The sequence below is a fragment of the Pongo pygmaeus genome, chromosome 5 (genome assembly GCF_028885625.2).
Source record: "Pongo pygmaeus isolate AG05252 chromosome 5, NHGRI_mPonPyg2-v2.0_pri, whole genome shotgun sequence".
Classification (NCBI taxonomy): domain Eukaryota; kingdom Metazoa; phylum Chordata; class Mammalia; order Primates; family Hominidae; genus Pongo; species Pongo pygmaeus.
Window position 1 is genome coordinate 88,833,936 of NC_072378.2, and position 13,751 is coordinate 88,847,686.

General features: G+C 41.4%; 1 protein-coding gene across 1 annotated transcript in view; it reads right to left on the reverse strand.

The window, feature by feature from the left end:
- The window catches only part of GABRR2 (gamma-aminobutyric acid type A receptor subunit rho2), a 58,113-nt gene extending 53,167 nt beyond the window's left edge, over positions 1–4,946 (reverse strand). The window contains exon 1 of the mRNA XM_054491115.2: positions 4,819–4,946. Within this exon, the coding sequence (XP_054347090.2) occupies positions 4,819–4,931 (113 nt within the window). The 5' untranslated portion in view covers positions 4,932–4,946. The remainder of the gene's footprint in view (positions 1–4,818) is intronic.
- Positions 4,947–13,751: the final 8,805 nt, after the last annotated feature.

Consider the following 13,751-nt stretch of genomic DNA (forward strand, 5'->3'; position numbering starts at 1 on the left):
GCCTCACTCCAAGCCCTTTTGCCTACTTATGCCCAACCCCTGGTCCTACAGGTGCTCTTGCTGAGGTCTGGCTTCTCCGCAGCTGCAGACAGGAAGGTCCGTGCTTCTGCCAGAAACTGTGTCTTTCAGGACAAAGTACTCTGGTTTTCTTCCTACCTCTCTGACGGGCGCTTCTCCATGGCAGCATCCCCCTATTCTTCAGCCCATCCCTTAAATGTCAGTGTCCCCAGGACCTCGTCCCAGCCGTCTTCTCTCTACCTTCTCTTTGGCAGACTCACCTAAGCTGATGGCTTAAATTGTCATCAAATCAACATGCTGATGTTCTTAAATCCCTACCGTCTACTCTCAACCTTTATATCTGATTCCTAACTCAACATCCCTAATTAAGTATCCTATAGGCATCTGAAATCAATGCATGCATAGTTTGGTTTGGGCCGCACTCGGTTTGAAGTGGCGTAGGTTGAAGAATGAGTGAGCATTAGATGAGAAGCGGGATGGGGTGGGGGGTGTGATGGGAATGAATGAAGAGAATGAAGCTGTGGGGACAAGCAGAGGCCAGGCCAGGCAGAGCCTTGAGAGTCGTCTTAAGAATTCTGTCTTTATCCAAAGGCAATGGGAAGACAATGAAGAGTGTTAGGCAGATGGAAGAGGAAGCTATGATAAGATCCGCTTTTTATAGCTTCACAGGTCAAAGAGGAAAGTCCAATTTAACTTCCTCCTCTATGGCTGAAATACGGGACCATCCAGCCCCCTTAAGCCATGTGTCGTCATGGTTGGGTGCTGCCAAGGAGCTTTCACACACACTGATCTCTTCCTCAAGCCTTGCCTCCAGGAATCAAGTGGGGCCAGGCCTGGGTCTCTGGGCAGTGACTGTGTGAGGGGCCATGTGCAGACGCCCCATGAAAGACGCCTCCGGAAGGCAGATGAAGAGCTCAGCCCGAGGGCTTAGCAGATCATAGACATTAAACCGTAAGTGCAGCCGGCTCACTGCCCCTCTGACTCACAGGGAGTAAATCCCTCCTGGTCAGCACAGTTTTACATCCATTTAGGAAAAGGCTTAGCAGAGCGGAAGTCCCAGAATGCCACCCACCCCAACAAGAAAGAGATTTAAATCTCACTGCCATTGAGGGCCCAGAGTTTTTTTTAAGAGATCAAGCCACTAAGATCCTGAGCCTTGGGCTATTTGCGTGAGCCATATGCTCTCCATTCATCCTTTCACAGGAGATGGCCCACACAGTCTTAGCCCTCAGACCCTAGACTCCTTCCTGAGCCCCCACCCACCCATGGCAGGGCAGCTAGGATCTTCATGGAACCTCAAACCCAGCCTTTGGGTGAGGGGTGAGGGAAGAAGAAAAATGGATCCTCTATGCCTTTGGAAGCAGGGCTGGTGTCATCGTGTTGTGGTTTTTTGGCAATAACAGCAACCAGGATAACCAGGTGTTTGTGGATGCCCCTCCTCCCTGTGCAGGCCCTGAACTGCAGGACGTTAGGCAGACCTCACCCCATCTTCACATCATCCCCATGGGGAAGGGCTCACCACCCCGCTTTTCAGCTGGAGAAACGGAGGTTCAGAGAGAGCAGGAAACATGGCCACATACGCTAGACGGCGGCAGAACCAGGGTCTGAAGCTGATTTTCCTGAATTCCCAACTCCTTTTCCTTTGCCAAGACCCTCAGCAGTGGATGACGGTCACTGTGTGGCTGGAAAGCAAAGCTGCTCCTGCCTCCAGCGGACAGAACCACAATGCAGACCCAGAAAGGATGGCCGAGGTAGGAGTACTGAGGAGGCAGCAGATGGGGAAGGAAGCTACAGAGGGGGCTCCACGTTGAGACCTGCAGGGGCCTGACAGTACTGTCCAGGGTACAGCCCAGAGTCTGGTTTATTCGTCAGCTTTCAAGGGAGAAGTGCCTCCCTTGGCAAGAAAGAACGGCAATCGTGTGGTCAGGAGGCCAACTTTGGCAGCAGGCCAGGAGGAGTAGGGATAAAATTGGGAGGCTGAGAGCTGGGAGAACAGAGCAAAACCAATAACAGCCAAGAGGAAATAGACTCACTCTGCAGCCATTTAGTACACAGAGACACAAAGCAGCAGAAAACAGGGGCCAGTCTTTGTAAAAGCAGCTGCTGGGCAGAATCACTGTTCTGTGTGCATGCCTTGGCTGGGGTGAGGCAGGGAAGGCTTCCAGGTTCAAAGAAGTCTTCACAGTGTGCATGTGTGAGGGTGACCATGTGCATAGTGGGTGCCCGTGAAGCCACACATGTGGCGTGTGGTATGTGTGTGAGTGTGACCGTGTATGAGAGTTTGTGTGTGAACAGGACTTCTAAGAAAAGGAGCTGTCCTAAAGAGAGAAAGCGCTCTAAGACTGTAATCAGAAAGGGGCTGGTCATTTTCTTATTTGTTCGTATAGCTTGACCCCTGCGTGTCAATAATGAAAGTAATTTGGAAAAATAAATTGTCAGAGGCTTGGCTGAAATGTTCACAAGGAGGCATCACTCTGTTGACTGTCTGACTGTGTGTGCATTCTCATGGATGCAGAAAGGCCCAGAACCACATTCCCTGTCCTTTTCCCCAGCCTCAGTTCAATAAATATTTTACTTCCTTGAAATGTATGTGTTCATCTTTTCCCACTTTAACACCTCATGGGCTGGATTTCAACAAAGTCTCCTCCCCGCTAAGAGTCAGAGCCCAGCTGTGCCCAGGCTCATGCGCAGGTTTGGGAATGAGACTGTGGACTTCTGAGGAAAAGTGAAACGGAGGTGCCGCCACAGCCCAGGCTGCTGAGTGGGGTCCCTGGGCACCCCAAGGGACTTGTGCTGAACCCCAGTTCTTACAGAATAGACAGTTTTGAACAGATTTTCCTCCAGTCTAAGTAAATCAGGAACCTACATTCTAGTGTTGGGAAGCCACTAGCAGGCCGTGTGACTTACTCATGCCCCTGAGCCATTTCAGCATCTGTCAAATGAGTTGATTTGGGCAGTTTCCCAGTGTGTGCTCCATGGAGTAGGAATCCCACAAGACAGTCCAAAAAACTGTGGATTTTTTAGTTGTTTCTGAGAAGCACTGCATAATTTATCCCTCTCTTCAAGATTCTCACAGTGCCTATTTGCATAACAAAGGTTCTAAAAGTTCTGCTGTAAAGACATCTGTTGAAAATGGTCTAAACCAGGGTTTTCCACGTTTTGGTGACCCTGGAACCCCATTTCACTCAACAGCCATTCACGTTTCCCAAAATTAGAGTTCAGGGGACTTGCTGGGCCAATGACATCTGAGGCTCCTTCCAGTTTAACAGCCTATGGTTCTGGCAACCCAACCCGCATGGGTTGTTCAGAGCGGGGCCTCTTTCCCATTGTTCTGGAGGGTTTTGATCTGTTTGCCTTCCGCTGAGTAGGACTAGGCTCCAGAGAGAGTAATTATAGGCTGGGCGTGGTGGCTCCTGCCTATAATCCTAGCACTTTGGGAGGCCAAGGTGGGTGGATCACTTGAGGTCAGGAGTTTGAGACCAGCCTGGCCAACATGGCGAAACCCTGTCTCTACTAAAAATACAAAAATTAGCCAGGCGTGGTGGTGCACGCCTGTAATCCCAGCTACTCGGGAGGCTGAGGCAGGAGAATCGCTTGAACCCGGGAGGTGGAGGTTGCAGTGAGCCAAGATTGTGCCACTGCACTCCAGCCTGGGTGACAGAAAGTCCATCTCAAAAAACAAACAAACAAATAAACAAAAGAGAGTAATTACCTCTCCCAGAGCAGCAGTTGCCACTGGGATACTGGAAGTAGAGGCTGTAACTCTTATTTATATTCAGGGTCTTTTTTTTTTTCTAAAAATAAGAAATCAATTAAACTTTAACATACATAACAGCACATGTATGTGATTTGTAAGTAAATATGCATGTATTACAGGTACAGTTTCAAAAACTTGTCATTGACAGCAGCGCATGATCAAAAATGTTTGGGGACTGACCTAGAAAATGTGCCTCAAGATATTAATTTATATTCAAAACCACTAGTTTATCTGATGCTTAGTAGAATGGAAAATAAATGTGTAACATGCCACACATGGTGTTTATATCTTAGCTCCTTGCTCTTTTCTTATCTCCATGTCTAACAGTCCTTATGTCTACTTCAGGCCTGGAGTATGATGCTTCATATGCCAATTCAAAATAAACTTACTAAGGAACTTAGATTTGTAATGTAATGATTTTGAATGCAGATCCTGGGCCACTGTTTCTTGGGAATGTCTCCATTACATCATGAAATTGCATTCACTGTTGTTCACACATATATTTCTGATAATTAAGCAAATTTCTGAACACCTCTTCTAAGATTCAAAACAGTAAAATGAAACCCAATATCATTACAAAGTTATTCTCTAGCAAATAATTTAAGGAAGACAACTCCCATATGCATTTTTTTCTTAATAGTTCAGGCTAGGTTCCTATATACAGTTCTCCCCATAATACTTGAGTGTAATTATTTAGCAGGTCATCTGTTGTAACTCTGAGAAACAAAGCAGCACAATGGGATTTGTACAAAGAATGATTTTACCCACTATGTCTCCAACTATTTATATCTGCCTCAGATCAAAATGCTTTGGCTGAACACAGGCATCCGAATGGAAGGTTCACCCCAGTCTAGTTCTGCTCTCAATGCTTGTGACACATGGAGTATGTGTGCCCAGGGAGAGGCTGCGTTCAGCGAAGTAGCTGGGTTCTCATAGGGCGATATCGCAGTAGGACCTGTAGCCCCCTGGGGAGCCGTCCCACTGTGCCACTGCTGCTGCTACTATGCAGGGTAACCTCCCTCCTTTCCCACCCATGACTTTACCTTGGCTTGGGCATTTCCACCTGCCCTGTCCATCGCTTCCTCTTGGGCTTTCTGCTCTCCACGAGAACCATCAAGCAAAACAAGAACAAAATGAGTCTTGTAAAATAAGGCATTTTGTGGACGTCTGTGAGGCAAAAAGCTGCTTTCCAGTAGCCTGTGGCAGAGCAAATCCCCCCCGACTTGACCATTGATCCATCTGCTGCCTCCTGACGGGCTGCTCTGAGGGGCTGTGAGGGCAAGGCTGGCCAGGCTAGTTGTCCCGATTTACTATTTGATACTGATGCCCCACTCACCCCCTCCACTCCAGGCCGTGACACAAACACCAGGCTTTGCCCTCCCTGCTGATTAGTGATTGGCCATTAGTCAAGAAGTTTGTCCTCTCATGAAATTCTGCTTCCACTGAATCCTAGAATAGCTTTGGCTAAAGCTGTTATATAAAAAATTAAATCTCTTGAACATGCCAGCTTTGTGCTGAGATTATTGGTCCATCTTCTGGCTGCATAAAACCAGTCTGTCCCATCCACCAGGGGGTCAGCTCGGATTCCAAGCAGATTTGCAGAGAAGACTTGGCAGACATTTAGATGGGTATATAAATGTGTTCATGAAATGTTGAGTAAACATGAATGACCTGTTTCCTTAGGGTTGATTTATTTATGGAGCTAAGAGAATATGCTTTGCCTATGAGCAAGGACACTTCCTTTCTCACAAACATAGATCAACTTTTTCCAGTGAAAACATCAAAGCATAAAATACATGTTTAGTTTCAAGGATGACATCAATCAAAAATTCATGATTATGTAAGCTTTTCTTCCTACCATAAGCATTAAGTTAACTTTGGCCTTTAACCCTAAAATGTATAAAATCAATCATAAATTAGGCTTTATTCCTATCCTGGGATATGGAATTAAGCACATTAGAATTGTAGAGATACGTGTGGTTATGTCTAACCTATGAACAAAATAGAATATGTTTAAAAACTACTCATTGCTTGCTATGTCCTGGCAATGGAAAATTTCATGGCAGAGACATAGGGAGATGAGGACGGAGATCAGAAGGTGGGATAGCCATAAGTGAAACAGAACTGGGATTTTACTATGTGTAAATGACAGAATCAAAAGAAGCTCTTTGATTCCCTTAAGCAAAGTAAGATGGCATGATCCACTTTATTTTTGAAATAATTCCTAATTGGGATCAGTCAAATCAGGGAACTTATGATGACAAAAGAGAATAAGGTCCTGCTCTGAGGGAAGGGAAGAAGGGAGAAGAGAAAGGAAGACAGAAGAGTGAGATACTCAAGTTAGTTCTGAGGTAGCATACATTTGGTGCCTGTGCAGATAGAGTAGAAGGTGAGAGAGAGAGAAGTCAACAATAATATCAAGAATTCTACGGTGGCTCACACTTGTAATCCCAGCACTTTGGCCAAGGCAGGTGGATGACCTGAGGTCAGGAGTTCAAGACCAGCCTGGCCAAAGTGGTGAAACCCCATTTCTACTAAAAATACAAAAATTAACCAGGTGTGGTGGTATGTGCCTGTTAATCCCAGCTATTCGGGAGGCTGAGGCAGGAGAATCACTTGAGCCTGGGCGACAGAGCATGACTCCGTCTCCAAAAAAAAAAAAAAAAAAAAAAGAAGCTACAGCATGAGCCTGGAGTTGAGGAGAAAGTCTAGTTCTATTTCTAGACTATAGAAACAGATATGGAGCTGTAAAGACCAAGTGAAAGCTTTCCCTTTGCCCCATGGAGGATCACCGAAAAATCAACTGACAAAAGGAAGATTAACAGGAGAAAAGGCATACAGATTTATTAACATGCATGGAGGAAAATCACATCATGATTACCCAATTACCCAGCACGGTACAGACGTTTCTATACCCTTTTTCATAAGGAAGAGATGGGGGATGTAGGCAATTCTTCTGAGGGACAGTAAATCATTAGGGAGGATGAATGGACCCAGGAGGAAAGTGAGGGGTGGAGCTGCACAGGAACTAAAGTTGTCTTATACAGATAAAGTCCAACAGGTAATCTCTTAAAGCTGCCCTCAGAAGACTAGATGAAAAGTCTATCTGGGTGCAGTGAGGACTCCCAGTCTCTTCTCTTCTCAGATGGTTGATCTTTCCTGGTTATTTTGTGAGATCCCTAGGTAGGGGTTCTTAAGTGCATTTAAACTTTCTTAGATAGGAAAATTCCAGAGAGTCCCCCCCAATTCTTTGTGAAAGAAGAGCAGAGAGCCTGACCAATCAGTAGGTTAACAAAGAAATTCAGACAGAAATTTAAAAATTTTTTGAAATGAAAAAAAGTACAGCATACCAAATCCTGTAGGATATAACAAAAGCAGTGCTAAGAGAGAAATTTACAGTATTCAATGCCCATATCAAAAAAGTAGAAAGATCACAAATTAACAACCTCCTATGGCACCTCAAGGAATGAGAAAAATAGAAGAAACCAAACCCTGAGTTAGCAGAATAAAAGGAATAACAAAGATCAGAGCAGAACTAAATGAAATAGAGACCAATAAAATGATACAAAGGATCAACAACAAAAAAAAAGTTGTTTTTTTGAAAAGATAAAGAAAATTGACAAACCACTAGCTAGACTAACCAAGAAAAGAAGAGAGAAGCTCCAAATAAACACAATCAGAAATGAAAAGGGAGACATTACAAGTGATACCACAGAAATACAAAAGATCATCAGAGTATGTTATGAACAGCTTTATGCTCACAAACTAGAAAACCTAGAGGAAATGAATACATTTCTGGAAACACATAATCTCCTGAGATTGAACCAGGAAGAAATAGACCTCCTGAACAGACCAATAACAAGTAGCAAGATTGAATCAGTAATAAAAAAAATCTCCCAAAAACAAAAATAGTCCAGGACCAGATGGATTTACAGACAAATTCTACCAAACATACAAAGAACTAAAACCAATCCTCCTGAAACTATTCCAAAAAATCAAGGACGAGGGAATTCTCCCTAACTCATTCTATGGGACCAGTATCACCCTGATACCAAAACCAGACAAGGACAAAACAACAACAAAAAAAACTACAGACCAATATTCCCAATGAATATAGATGCAAAAAATCCTCAACAAAATACCAGCAAATTGAAAACAACAGCACATCAAAAAGTTTATACACCATAATGAGGTAGGATTTATCCCAAGGATACAAGGATGGTTCAACATACACAAATCAATAAACATGATACATCACATAAACAGAATTAAGGAAAACTATGTGGTCATCTCAATAGATGCAGAGAAAGTGTTCGATAAAATTCAGCATCCCTTCATCATAAAAATTCTCAACAAACTAGGCATAGAAGGAAGATACCTCAACATAATAAAGCTCATATATGACAAACCCACAGCCAACATCATACTTAATGGGGGAAAGTTGAAAACATTCTAAGAAGTGGAAGAAGACAAGGATGCCCACTTTCACCACTCTTATTCAATATAGTACTGGAAGTCCTCACCAGACCAATCAGGCAAGAGAAAGAAATAAAAAACTTCTAAATTGGAAAAGAGAAAGTCAAATTATCCGTGTTTGCTGATGATATGATCTTGTATCTAGAAAATCCTAAAAACTCCACAAAATCCAACCATGGAGGATGATGAAAAATTTAAAAAGACTCCATAAAAGCCCTCTTAGATTTGATAAATGAATTTTGTAAAGTTTCAGAATACAAAATTAATGTACAGAAATTAGTAGTGTTCCCACACACCAGTAAAGATCTAGCCAAGGACCAAATTAAGAAGGCAATCTCTTTTACAATAGCTACAAAAATAAAATAAAATACCTAGGAATATATTTAACCAAGGAGGTGAAAGATCTCTTTAAGAACTACAAAACACTTATGAAAGAAATCCTAGATGACACAAACAAAAATGAAAAAACATCCCATGCTCATGGATTGGCAGGATCAATATCGTTGAAATGGCCATACTGCCCAAAGCAATCTACAGATTCAATGCATTCCCTATCAAATTACCAAAATCATTTTTCACAGAATTAGAAAAAAAAAATTCTAAAATTCACGTGGAACCAAAAAGAGCCTGAATAGCCAAACCAATCCTAAGCAAAAAGAACAAAGCTGGAGGTTTTACCTGACTTCAAATTATGCTACAAGGCTGTAGTAACCAAAGCAGCATAACACTGATATAAAAATCAACACATAGATCAATGGAACAGAATATACAATCCAGAAATAAAGCCACATACCTACAACCAACTGATCTTTGACAAAGCCAACAAAAATACACACTGGGGAAATGACACTGTTTTCAATAAATGGTGCTGGGAAAACTGGATAGCCATATGCAGAAGAATAAAACGAGACACATACCTCTCAGTATACAAAAATTAGCTCAAGATGGATTAAATACCTAAACATAAAACCTGAAACTACAAAAACCTAGAAGAAAACCTAGGAAAAACTCTTCTGGACATTGGCCTGGGCAAATAATTTATGACCAAGTCCTCAAAAGCCAGTGCAACAAAACCAAAAATAGACAAACAGGGCCTAACTAAACTAAAAAGCTTCCTGCACAGCAAAAGAAACAATCAACAGAGTAAACAGACAACCCATAGAGTAAGAAAAAATATTTGCAAACTATGCATCAAAGGGCTAATATCCAGAATCTACAAAGAACTCAACAACAACAAAAACAAGTAACTCCATTAAAAAGTGGGCAAAGGACAAGAACATTTTTCAAATGAAGACACACAAGCAGCAACAAGCATATAAAATAAAATGCTCAACATCACTAACCATCAGAGAAATGCAAATTAAAACCACAATGAGGTACCATTTTGCGCTAGTCAGAATGGCTATTATTATAAAGTCTAAAAACAAAAGATGTTCACAAGAATGCAGAGAAAAGGGAATGTGAATTAGTACAACCTCTATGGAAAACAGAACGGATAGTTCTCAAAGAACTAAAAATAGAACAACTATTCAATTCAGCAATCCCACTAGTAGGTATATACCCAAAAGATATCAAAAAGATACCTGCACTCATATGTAACAGAGCAGGAGCTTCACCATCTTGGACAAACACCACTATTTTAAATTTACCTTGATTAAAAAACAAAACTGCCTAAATCCAGCCCCAAAACATCAGCCTAATGGCTAATGTCAGAATAACCAGAAACATTCCAACCCCTAAGATAAACCCGCTCCAACCAGAAACATGCCAACCAGGAGATAGCTTCCTCTCCAACCAGAGACATTTCAACCCCACAGTAACCTTCTCCTCACATAGAAACACTCTGAACCTAGGATAAGCTCCCCTCTTCCTAAACCCTTAAATATCGTTAGTCTGTAAGAGAGAACACTCCTGACCAAAAAATCAGCCAGAAGCCCTTCTCAGGTTTATTCTCCAAAACAAACCTGTCTTTGACTGTTGAGCCACTTTTCATGTTTCTTTCCTTTTTCTTTAACTCTTACAATATGTTTATCACTGCACTATTTAGTCTAGGTTTGAATGAAGAATGAGGTGTCTGGTTAGCGTATAACATTTCAACACAAAGGTCAGGAAGTAATGGTCATGTACCAGAGAGGAAAAACAGCCATGTGCTGTGAGTCAGTTTCCAGGGCTTAACTTTCCCCGGTGGCTTAATAAATCTAGGAGGTTCCAAAATTTTATTTTCTTCTTACAGAAGAACTAGAAAAGAAATTGACTATGAAAACCAAAGAAACAGCTTCAAGGAGGAGGGTAGTCAACATGCAGTGCTGTGAAGAGGTCAAGCAAGGCAAAGGCAGAAAATAGGTTACTAGATCTGGCAACAGCACATCATTCCTGACTTCTGTAACTGCAGTTTCACTTGTGAAATGCAGCAGGAAGCCAAATGACAATGGGTTAAATAGGTACTCGAGACTGGGAGTAATTCATTACAGGGACTAATTCAGTGGTTCCCAAATCTGACCACGCCTCAGAATTATCAAGGGAATTTGTTTAAAAGTCCTACTCCTCCTGAAGACTTGGTAGTGGGAGGCATGAGGCCTATTAAAGTTCTTTTCCATAGATTTTGTTCAAAGGAGCTTTCTTTTCCTTACTTCCATTTGGAATAAGCTTATAAAGGACAGGCTGGAACCCTAGGATTGTGCCTGGATGTGTAATCACCCAACAAGTTCCCCTTGCGCACTGTCCAGGCAGAGCCAATTCATCAAGACAGGGGAATTGGAATAAAGAGTTTAATTCATGCAGAGCTGGCTGTATGGAAGACTGGAGTTTTATTATTACTCAAATCAGTCTGCTGGAAAACTCAGGGATTGTGGCTTTCAAGATAATTTGGTGGATAGGGGGCTTGTTTTGGAAAAGGGCCGTTACTGTCTTTGTTTCAAAGTTAAACTATAAACTAAGCTCCTCCCAAAGTTAGTTTAGCCTACGCCCAGGAATGAACAAGGGCAGCTGGGAGGTCAGAAGCAAGATAAGAGTCAGGTCAGATCTCTTTTACTGTCATAATTTTCTCAGTTATAATTTTTGCAAAGGCAGCTTAAGGTGTTGGTTTTCAAAAAATATTTGTTTTGTTGCATGTAGACAACTTTAGGTCCTACCAATTTTTTACTTTAAAGCCCTTTTATCAATAGTTCAATTATTGTAATTACAGTCAGGAGAAAACCATTGTTGGATGGTATAATTTTTTTTAACGACAACTTTATTGAAATATCATTCACATACCATAAACTCACCCCTTTAATGTGTGGCTTTTGGAATACTGGAATATTCAGTTATGCAGCTCCCCTAAAAGAAGACTCATACCCATTAGAAGTCATTTCCCTTTCCCATTCCCTTCAGCCCCTGGCAACCAATACTAGTCTCTGTCTCTATGGATTTGTCAATTCTGGACATTTTATGTAAATAGAATGATATAATATGCAGCCTTTTGTATCTGATTTCATTCACTCAGCATAATGTTTCCAGGGTTCATCAATGAAGTATATATCATCACTTCATTCTTTTTTATGGCCATAATATTCCATTGTATAGATATAACATATTGCTTATCCATCAGCTGGGCATTTGAGTTTCTGCTTTTGGGCTATTAAAAATAATGCTGCTATGAATATTTGTGTACAAGTTTGTGTGTAAATGTTTTCATTCCTTTTGGATATTATATGTGGCAGTGAAATTGCTGGGCCATATGGTAACTTTATATTTAACTTTTTGAGGAACTACCAAATTGTTTTTCAAAGTGGCTGCACCATTTTACCTTCCTACCAGCAATGTATGCGAGTTCCAGTATCTCCACATCCTCACGAACACTTGCCATCTGGCTTTTTTGTTCTGACCATCCTTGTGAGTGTAAACTAGAATCATTGTGGTTTTGATGTGCATTTCTCTAATGACTAAGGATGTTGAGCTTCTTTTCAGGTGCTTATTGGGCATTTGGATATCTTCTTTGTAGAAATCTCTATTCAAATTATTTGCCATTTTAAAATCAGGCTATTTCCTTTTTATTACTGAATTGTAATTATTTAGATATTTCAGATACAAGTCCCTTATTAGATACGTGATCTGCAAATATTTTCTCCCATTCTGTGTTGTCTTTTCACTTTCTTAATGGTGTTGTTTGACACACAAGAGTTTTTTATTTAAAGAAATGTAATTTTCTTTTTTTTTTTTTTTTTGGTTGCTTGTGTGTGTGTGTGTGTGTGTATTCTTTTTTTTGTTTTTGTTTTTGTTTTTAAGAGATATGATCTTGCTCTGTAGCCCAGGCTGGAGTGCAGTGGTGCTATCACAGCTCGCTGTAACCTCGAACTCCTGGGTTCAAGCAATTCTCCCACCTCCACCTCCTGCATAGCTAGGGCTACAGGCTAATTTTTTAAAAATTTTTTGTAGACACAGGGTCTTGCTACGTTGCCCAGGCTGGTTTCAAACTCCCAGCCTCAAGTGATCCTCCACCTCCCAAAATGCTGAGATTATAGGCCTGAGCCACCATGCCAGACCTGCTTGTGCTGTTGATATCATATTTAAGAAACCACTGCATATTCCATTGTCACGTTTACTAAGTTTCCAAGAATTTTATAGTTTTAACTGTTACATTTAGGCCTTTGATCCATTTTGAGTTAATTTTCTTATATGGTGTGAGGTAGTGGATGGTATAACTTTATTTGCTCATTTTTCTCAGGGCAGGGTATAGCCCCAGTGGATCGAGGTCAGAGCTGTGGGAAGGCCCCAGAGGCATTTGCTGAGGTCTGATTATGCCAGAAACCTAGGTGGGACTCTAGTCACACACAGCCTTGTGCTTTATGTTAAGGGTTTCACCCTATCTAAGAGCAACAGGAGAGAAGGGATCAGGTCTGTATATTGAAAACTCTGGCTGCAATGTAAGGAATGGGGTGAGACTAGAGACCTGTTAGGAGGTTACTGCACCAATTTGGAGGAGTTAATAGCTAAATAGGATAGTGCCTAGTTAGGGAAGTGGAAAGATGTGAGAGAAATATTCCAGGAGGTAGAATGGATGAGAAACAAGACTGGATGATGTAAAGAATACAACCTTTGGTCAAAAACAAGGTATGAGTAAAGTCACTGGTTTTATTGAGCAGCTCAAACTAGTTCTGAAGGCAACTGTTCAGAAGGTGTTCCCAACAGCTTTTGAGCAATGCACAGCCTCCCATAAAACCTTAAAAAGTACATCTGTTAATATGCACATTAGTCTTTGTTAGTCAGGTTCACTAAATGCATTAACCTTACATATACTTCCAATTAAAAAAACACATAGGCTTTTCAGTATTTTGGCCTAGATTTTTGTTCAAATGAGTCCAAATGCGTGAGTGAGGTTTACTTGTTTTCTGATTCTGATCTATAAAAACGGGTGGTCTCAAGAGACCAGAAAGTTAATTCATAGCCAAAAATGACAAAAAGAGTTCTTATTCTCCCGAAATAGGAAATTTTGTATTCCTATAGTCAAAACAATAAACAA